This window comes from Apodemus sylvaticus, chromosome 6 (genome assembly GCF_947179515.1).
Source record: "Apodemus sylvaticus chromosome 6, mApoSyl1.1, whole genome shotgun sequence".
Taxonomy (NCBI): domain Eukaryota; kingdom Metazoa; phylum Chordata; class Mammalia; order Rodentia; family Muridae; genus Apodemus; species Apodemus sylvaticus.
In genome coordinates, this window is record NC_067477.1 from 115841851 (window position 1) to 115851387 (window position 9537).

Sequence of the window (9537 nt, forward strand, 5' to 3'; positions counted from 1 at the left end):
TGCCATTCACAGTTGGGTCTGTCTCTAGAGGGAGAGAGAGAGAGAGAGAGAAAGAGAGAGAGAGAGAGAGAGAGAGAGAGAAAGAGAGAGAGAGTCTGTGTGTGCGCGCAGGCAGTCACAGAGGCCGCAAGAGGGCATCAGATTCTATGGAGCTAGAGTTGTAAGTGGTTATGAATCTCCAAATGGAAATGGGAACGTCACCTCAGATCCTCTGGAAGAGCAGAAAGCACTCTTCACCACTGAGATCCCTCCTGTCCCAAGATGGAGAGTTTATAATTGGAATATGTGATAGCACTCCTTGGTTGTCCACTTGACTACAACTGGAATCCACTAAAATCCAACTTTTCAGTTTTCAGTTTTTAGTTTAATTTTTTATTTTTTCCCAGACAAAGGAGGAATTTTTCTTTTTGTTTTGTTTATTTGTTTAAGGATTTATCTGTTTACATATATGAGAATTTGACTGCATATATGTCTGCACACCAGAAGAGGGAATTCCCGTGAGAATACGGTTACAAATGTTTGTGAGCTTTCATGTGGTCACTGGGAATTGAACTCAGGACCTCTGGAAGAACAGCCAGTGCTCTTAACTGCTGAGCTATCTCACCAGGTGAGATATTTTTCATGATTGAATCATTAGCGAAAGGCCCACCCTACATCTGGATCTTCTCAGATGGAAAGGTCCACTTTAAACCTAGACCACACCTTCCCTGGCAGCATGCACAAAGGACACGGAAGACGGAAGCCTTCGCTCCTTCCTGCTTGCCCTTACTCTCTGCAAAGTTCATTCCTGTACTGGCAGTAGAGCCTACTTGTTGAAATTCCAGTGTCTACTGAAGACCAGCTGAGGTGACCAGCCTCGTGAACAGCTGCTGGATCCTTAGATTCTTAGACACTCAGTCTGGACACGGCCATTGTTAGAACCGTTGTGAAGCAGAGGAGGGGACGGACAAGTTCTTAGACACTGGTTTATTAGTGGGTCACTCACAGCTCTCCTCAGACTGCCTACTGACGAAGCATGACTTCACTCGCTACCTAGAGCAAATGACCTGGAAAAACAGCTCAACCAGTGGGTCCTCGACACCCTGATGACTGTGATGCTGTAAAAGCTTGGTTGCTTGGCTGCCCCACCTCGTGGTTTATAAATGTGGGCTATAAAGTGAGAATACAAACTGCACCCAGGATCAAGGATTTTCAGAGCTATCTTAGCTTATGTCTACTGCTGGAGCCTTTCTTCTTCCATTCTCATTGGAGGGCTTATTTCAGAAACATCACCCCAACCAAACCTGCAAACCACTCTAATAAATCTCACGTATATGTATATATAGGAATATATATTCTAACCTAATATATATTAATATATATTAATAATATATATAATTATATTATTTATATAATTATAAATATCATATATTATTTATATTTCTAACACTAACCTTATGTGTATATATATATACATATATAGGAATATATATTCTAACCTAATATATATTAATATATATTAATAATATATATATAATTATATTATTTATGATATATAATGTAATATATCATATTATTTATATTTCTAACACTAACCTTATGTATATATACATATATAGGAATATATATTCTAACCTAATATATATTAATATATATAATTATATTATTTATGATATATAATGTAATATATATCATATATTACTTATATTTCTAACACTAACCTTATGTATGTCCTATATAACTACATATATATTGTATCATATATATTTCCTATCAATTCTGTCTCTCTAGACCAGTGGTTCTCAACCTTCCTAACTCTGAGACCCTTTAATACAGTTCATGTTGTGGTGAGTCCCCCCAACCATAAAATTACTTTCATTGCTACTTCATAACTGTAATTTCACTGTTGTTGTGAACTGTAAAGATCTGATATTTCTAATGGTCTTAGGCAACACCTGTGTAGGGGTTATCCAACCCCCAAAGGAGTTTCGAACCCCTGAGAAGTGTTGCTTTAGAGACCTCATCCTGACTAATACAGGACAGAAACCACAGCGGGCAGTCATTGCACAGACCCTAAGTTGGAGTCAGGAGACTGAGTTTGAACACCACTGGGTGATTCTTAGCTCCCTCTGTCTTTGGAAAATACATGCTTCAGTTAGGAAATGAAGGGAACTGGCTGCAATTAAATCTCACGGTTCTCTTCAGCTCATTCTAGAACTGGCTTGTTGGATGTGACAAATTATGATCTCTCTCTTTCTCTCCAATTACATATGTTTTTTTTTGTGTGTGTGTATATATATATATCCATATATATATATATATATGGAGATAAATATGCCAGTGTCTGCTGTCTTGTATATGTTTGTATTCTAGCTATATGACTACAATGTTTTTTTGTTTGTGGATAAACAAGGGCTGCTTCACGGTTTCTTCAAACAGAACCAAATGGCTGCGGGGTAGGCTGTGGGATACAGTAGGCTCACTGACTCAAGGTGTGATGGGAAGACAAAGAACTCCAGAAAACTGAACCCGTGACATCTATTCGCAAGGTTATTTTGTTGTTTCTTTTCCTATTATTTTTTTGCAAGCAAATCTACATTTTGGAATCAAGAGGGAGTAGTGAGTAATTTTACAGAAGAAAAAGTTCAGAGGTGCAGGCATCTGTTGGAGATCACACGGCTTGTTAGAGCCAGAGCCAGAATGGAGATCTAGAGCCTGACTTGCGAGCTCGGTAGGTAATGGGAGTGAGAAGAGAGCCGGCTCACTCGAAAGATCCAAAGCCCTGTGGTCCCTGGAAGGCAGAGCACAGAAGCCTCAGGTCACAGCATGCCAGGCACTCTTGCCTGCTCTGTCCCAACACTTGGCGGCTGCCAGGCTGCCTTATCTTTTTATTCAGAGCAGGGCACCACTAAGAACTAAGGATCTCAGAAGTTCAGGAACATGTTACATATTATCTGTCACCTATCCCTGGGTTTTCACCTCTAGAATAGTATGGGGGAAAGATACTCTGTCATCCTGTCCACTTCTCCAGCTTCTAGCACAGGCAATTTTTACTGGCCAACCTCCAGGTTTACATTCTATTGGGAGGGGGATCCTTTAGCTTTAGCTCACTCAACAAATCATTAATTCACTATGAGCCAGGTATAGCTGTAAGTACTGCAGATACAAACCAACAAGGTCCATTGCCCTTATAGGCATTGTCAACTGAGAAAGACAGCCAAAATAATTGTGTGTGTGTGTGTGTGTGTGTCTGTCTGTCTGTATCATGGTGAAGGTTATGTATCTAAGAAGGAAGAGAACTCAGTTTAAAACCCTGTCTACACTGGGTGGTGGTGGCACACGCCTGTAATCCCAGCACTTGGGAGGCAGAGGCAGGGGGATTTCTGAGTTCGAGGCCAGCCTGGTCTACAGAGTGAGTTCCAGGACAGCCAGGGCTATACAGAGAAACCATGTCTCAAAATGAACCAAACCCAAAAAAACCATGTCTCAAAAAGAACCAAACCCAAAAAAACATTGTAGTCATATAGCTACAGTACATAAGCCCAGGACAGCCAGGGCAATACAGAGAAACCATGTCTCAAAAAGAACCAAACCCAAAAAAACAACCAAAAAACCCCAAAAACAAACAAACAAACAAACAAGAAGAATTGACATCTAAGAGTTGGTTTCAGCCCCCACCCACACCACCTCATGACACGTAAGCACCTATTCTTTTCCTTTGGTTGGTTTTTGTTTTGTTTTTGTTTTGGTATTTTTTTTTTTGTTTTTCTGTTTTGTTTTGATTCTCAGACAGGGTCTCATTACATAGCTCTGAAACTCACTATGTAGACCAGGCTAATCCCACACACATAGATGCCAGCCTCTGCCTCCCAAGTGCTGGGACCACGGGCATGCACCACTAAGCCCAGTAGCCTGTTGCTCTGGCAGAGGATGCAGGTTCAGTTCCCAGCACCCAGACTCACTTACAAGCCCCTCTAATTCCAGTTCTAGGGGATCTGACGCTCTCTTATGGCGTCTTCAAGCACCAAACACATGCAAGATATACATACATTCAGGCAGAGCACTATGCACATAGGATACATACATCTTAAAATAAAAGAGCATAAAATAAAATACGCATATTCAGGGCCAGTTAGATGGCTCATTGGGCATTGGGTAAAGGTGCCTGTTCTCTCTCTCTCTCTCTCTCTCTCTCTCTCTCTCTCTCTCACACACACACACACACACATTTCTTTTTCTTTCCTTTTAACTAAGTAACTCCTTTTCCACCACTCAACCCTTGGACAGAAATCAGAAATTTGTTCAAGGACGGCTATAAGCCTTTCGATGAAAGGGTTAATATACTGTCAAGTAGTTATAAACAACTCAATATACGACCTAGATTATATTATTACATTATGGTGTCTCCTTATGGAACCGCAGAAGTAAAGTGACGCTTGGAAAGGATCAAAAATATCACTTTTAAGGGACGTGCCAACGAACTGTTACAGTCTAATGCCATAGAGGCCTTAACAGGAGACAACTGGGCGGCGAAGGGCAGATTTTCCCGGAACACTGATATTTAAAGTGTGTTTCAACATGTGTAGAGAAGTCTCTAGATGGAAGGGAAATAAAAAAGGACGAAGAGAAGCCTCCGGGGATGTCTGCAAAGGGAACCCTGCCTTACCTCTCATCTGCTAGGTCACCAAGCCCATAGATTTTCCGTGAGTGAGTTCAAGAGCCACGACGGTGGTCGGGATAGCCATAGCCTCTCCCTGGCGATGAGGGATGATTTGGAAGGCTGTGCCTCGGCCCTGGGGGCTGGAAGTAACGCCCAGCCCTGAGCCTGAGGGTCAGGCTTCTGGAGCGACATAAGTTCCAGGCCCAATAGGGGCTCCCCACTAGCTCCTGCTGGCGGCGCCAAAAAACGACTCGCTTCTCCTACAAAGTGCGCAAGCGCAGTTGCCATAGCCCGCAGGCAGTATGAAAGTTCACGTCCACCGGGAAGAAGGCAGCTTGAGTGAGGCCTACCTGGCTTTATAGAACAATTCTCAGGTAATGAGCCAGATATGGAGTCAACACAAGACGCAAGGTTGTCCCAGCGCACCCGGAGCTACCTACCCTGTTGTTGCGTTGGTTCCCCTGGGTCCCACAGGCCTCCCCCTGTCCCCTCCAACAGTTCCTGCCGCCTCCCCTCTGTCCTGGGAGCCATCCTGATCTCGCTGCTTTGGGCTTGAGGCTGAGAGGAAGGCAAGGCTAGGCCCTGCTGGGGTCCCGAACCCGGCTCTGATCTGGCGAGTTCTCTCCGTGACTGTTGTGACTTGGACTTCGGAGCCAGCCTATTTAGTGGCTGGGTTGCCCTGGTATTTCACACTCAGCCACCAGCATGGGCAGGTGCAGGGCTGCTCGTGTCAGCTTTAAACACAGGCAGTCCGTTCCTCCTTGTAGACCTGCCTCTTCTTGTTAGGCTCTCGACTGGGAGGTACATACATGGCCGACAATGGGAAATGTGTATGTCTTCTGCATTCTTGTGATTCAAGTCAGAACAGACTTGTATTTTTGTCCTTTTGACCCAGAGCATGCCTCGTGCGTATGATGCAACCCAGCGACTATCCAGGACTGGGAAAAGTCTCTATGCAGTGCTGGAACTAAAGAAGGGTGCTGACCCTGAAGACATCAAAAAAGCCTACAGGTTCAATACTCTTTATTCACCCCTGGTATTTCCCACCAATAACTTTAGCATCTTCAAACCCTCTTTATTTATTTATCTATTTTTAAAATTTTATTTATTTATTTATTTATTTTACGTATCTGAGTACACCATCACTATCTTCAGACACACCAGAAGAGGGCATCAGATCCCATTACAGAAGGTTATGAGCCACCATATGGTTGCTGGGAATTGAACTCAGGACCTCTAGAAGAGCAGTCAGTGCTCTTAACCTCTGAGTGATCTCTCCAGCCCCAAATCCTCCCTCTCCCTTTTTTTTTTTAAATCCCAAGATGATTTTATCTTGGGGCCAAAGGAGCCACCCCTCCTTCAGTGTGACTTGAGAAGGAATGTAAACCTTGCCTGCATCTTGTGTCCCCAGCTCCTGTATCCCTTGCATTATCTAAAGACCCAGAGCTGCAGTTCCTCCTGATCCTCTGGTCCCACTGCTTCCTGCAGCCCTCCCCACTGTCCTTTTGGTTGTTGCCTGGATAGGAAACTGGCCTTGCAATATCATCCAGACAAGAATCCAGAGAACCCCTTAGCGGCAGAAATCTTCAAAGAGATCAACGCAGCCCATGCCATCCTCACTGACCCTACAAAAAAGAAGATTTATGACCGGCACGGCTCTCTGGGATTATACCTGTATGACCATTTTGGTGAAGAAGGTGTCCGATTCTATTTTATAGTGAACAGTTGTTGGTTCAAGGTACATCGTACTTCCTATTTCTTCAGAAGTGAGAAAGGAGTTGGAGGGGCTAGAGAGATGACTCAGCAGTGGGGAGCACCGTCTGCTCCCGCAGAGGACCTGGGTGTGATCCCCAGCACTCACACGGCAGCTCACTACTCTCTATAACTCCAGGCCCAGGGGATCCAGAGCTGCCTTCCGGCTTCTGCAGGCATCAGGCATGCACGTGGTGCACAGACAGACATGTGGGCAGAATATAAAATACAATCAAGCCAGCTGTGATTACACATACCTCTGAGGCCAGCTCTTGGGAGGCAATGGGTAGCCTGGGCTATAGTAAGATACTGTCTGTGTCTTTAGAGGAAGGAAGAAAGGCTGCCCTCCTCTCAAGACAAATGTGAGGAGGACAGAGAGAGGGTGGTCTGCATGGAACTACAAAAAGAACGGGGCCAAGGCCTCTCTCCTCTCTTGTAGACACTTGTTATCCTTTGTTGCCTGCTGACTGGCTGTTGCTGCTGCTGCTGCTGCTGTTTATGCTGTGGTAGACTTAATCCATCAGCTGAGGAAGAAGAGGAGAATCACCAAACGAATGTCTCTTCTCAGCCTTCAAGAACAAGTGAGGAGCAGAGACAGGGACTGGGGGTCAGATCTCAGTCAGGAATGGTAAGGTAGAGGGGAGTGAGGGCCTGTGAGAAAGACTGGTGGGAACTGAGCAGTTAACCCTGAGACGTGTGGTGTCTCGAGTCTTTCGTTGGGGTGAGGAGTGAGAAGGTAGCTGCAGACTTTCCTTTTGCTACAGACTGACATTTCAGTGTCTTCTTCTGGAGGAGGGGCCCTTCCTCTGGAGGGACTGGGGAAGCAGGGTCTTGCAAAGGACAAGTTTGCAGGTGCAGCTTATTGCAAATAGATGGCTGATCTAGGAGCAGAACACTTGTCTAGCATGTGAAAGGCCCTGGATTTCATCCCCAGCATGGGGGAGGGGCGGGAAGAGGGGCAAGAGGAATGCATTGTTTTAGATTGTTTCTGCCCCACAGTTAAAAGTTTAAGACTATGTTGGGGCACACCAGTGCCATCCGGTGGTGCTAATGAGTAACTGCAAGGTAAGGATTTGTAGACTTAAAAAACAAAACAAATGTGTGAACAGTTATATTTATGTAAGCATGCTGTAATTCCACCATAGGAACACAAGATATTCAAGTAGAGGATTAAGACGTGACGATAATTAAGAAACCGTGAAGAGGAATGGGGTATGTAAATGGAGAAGTATGGATGGGTAGAAGATATGCCGGTGAGATGGCTCAGTTGGTAAAGGTGATTGCCACCAAGCCTGACTATCTGAGTTAGACCTCTGGGACCCACATGAAGGGAGGTAACTGACTCCTGCAGACTGTCCTCTGCTCTCTGCACACATGCTGTGACACAGAAGCATGCACTCATACACACATGCATACATATACACTCCATATAATATACCTATATTATACATATAGTATGTATATGTGTGTGCATGTATATTTAATGGGCCATTATGGGAAAATATTTTTATTTATGGGAAAAAACCTTTTTTTTTTCCTTTTTTTTTTCGGTTTTTTGGATTTGGTTTTGTTGAGACAGGATTTCTCTGTATAGCCCTGGCTGTCCTGGAACTCACTCTGTAGACCAGGCTGGCCTTGATCTTAGAAATCCGCCTGCCTCTGCCTCCCAGAGTGCTGGGATTACAGGCGTGCGCCACCACCACCCGGCTTGAAAATCTGTATTCTTGTAGCATCAACCCCAGCTGTCTACACAGACAGAATGTGCTTTTGGCTATTGGTGGTTACTCCTAATAAGGTCCCAGCCGTTTCTACCAGTAGGTGCTGGCCCAGCAAGAGTCTCCTGACACTCAGCCCATTGGATACATTGAAGAGAGAAGCACGTAGCCCTGTCCCGACACTGACCCAGATCTGACTCCTGTTCTTGAAAACAATCCCTGCTTCAGAAGCTATGAGGACATCCTTCCTCGTAAGGACACCTCTGCCCTCCACAGTGCCTCGGAGCCTGTCCCCACAGAACCTTCCAGCTGCTTTTCTGTTTAGCTCTGGCTCCACTTCCGTCTTCATCTTCATGCCATCTCAAGCCATGTTGGCAGCTGTTTGCTGAGTGGGTGCAGCACTCTCCAGGTGCCTGGGTCAGTGTCGGGCAGGGCCCTGAGCACTTACCAGTAACTTCACCAGGATCCTGATCACCAAACAAGATGTCTCCCACCCCAAGAGCTGTCGCACCACTTAATCCTCCTTCGTTGGAACGTTGCGTACCAAGAACTTTTAGCACCGGCCTCATTTCTTTGCAACCTCTTTGGAAGGCTGGTCTCGCCACCTTCTGGTACCTACACCACTGGCACCGACACCCCATTCATAAAGCAGCGTGGGAAACTTGTGTTTGTGGCTCCCCGACTTCAGCTCCATCCCTAAACCCATTTTCGGCCGTGGGCCTGTGGACCGGCTGCAGGCCATGCTCCGGTCCTGCTGCCTCAGTCCCTCTTGATACTTTACACAGAGTGATCCCCTTATATCTTGTTGTTAACATGGACGTGAAACGCGATGGGGACAGAGTGCACGCAGGCAACCTCACTCAGCCCCTTGGCGCCATTGGCTCGCCATCCTCTCTGTATCCCGCTTTATCCTTTGTTTCTTACCTATGTGGGATCGGAGCCTAGGAACCATCAACCCTCTCTTTACTCACTCGGAGAAAGGCCAAGGAATGTCACTAATAAAAAAGAGCTTTGTCCAATTCCAGTGTGTGTGGGAACCCCCAAAAAGACCAGTGGTGTGTGGGAGAGAAAAAGAGACCAATGACTGTCGCTCATGCCTGGGATAAGGCTGGCATGGTCAGTAGTGTCCATCACTGTGGAGCTGGGAGTCAACGATGTTCAGAACCCGATGGGAGTGGCTTCCTAATGGTGGGGCTGGGAGTCAGCAGTGCCCAGAGCCCGATGGGGGTGGCTTTGTCAATGCCCCATGATTTCCGTGTGCTCCCATTCGCTGGGCTGCAAATAACTTTACAGCATACAGATTATTTCTAGCTAGATCCATTTCTCATAACTCTTTTTGTCTTTTTATTTATGTGTGTTTGTGTGAGCATCTGCATGCATGCATCCATGTAAATGTATATGCACATGTGTCTGTAAGCCTGTGGAGGGCGC

At 45.5% G+C, this 9537-nt stretch overlaps 1 protein-coding gene across 2 annotated transcripts; it reads left to right on the plus strand.

Moving 5' to 3' along the window:
• The first annotated feature begins 5537 nt into the window (after nt 1–5537).
• Nucleotides 5538–8275, plus strand: Dnajc5g (DnaJ heat shock protein family (Hsp40) member C5 gamma). 2 transcript variants are annotated; one of them, XM_052184781.1, is made up of 4 exons: nt 5538–5650; nt 6164–6377; nt 6831–6972; nt 7537–7565. In XM_052184781.1, exons 1-4 carry the CDS (start codon nt 5538–5540, stop codon nt 7563–7565), a joined length of 498 nt encoding a protein of 165 aa, XP_052040741.1. The 2 variants fall into 2 exon arrangements, with proteins under 2 accessions (XP_052040741.1, XP_052040742.1); XM_052184782.1 differs by lacking the exons at nt 6831–6972; nt 7537–7565 and adding an exon at nt 8210–8275.
• Nucleotides 8276–9537: the final 1262 nt, after the last annotated feature.

Coding starts and splice junctions, on each gene's coding strand:
- Dnajc5g (XM_052184781.1), top strand. CDS start 5,538: ATGCCTCGTGCGTATGATGCAACCCAGCGACTATCCAGGACTGGGAAA. Junction 5,651..6,163: donor GACATCAAAAAAGCCTACAG/GTTCAATACTCT, acceptor TTGCCTGGATAG/GAAACTGGCCTTGCAATATC. Junction 6,378..6,830: donor TGAACAGTTGTTGGTTCAAG/GTACATCGTACT, acceptor CCTCTCTTGTAG/ACACTTGTTATCCTTTGTTG.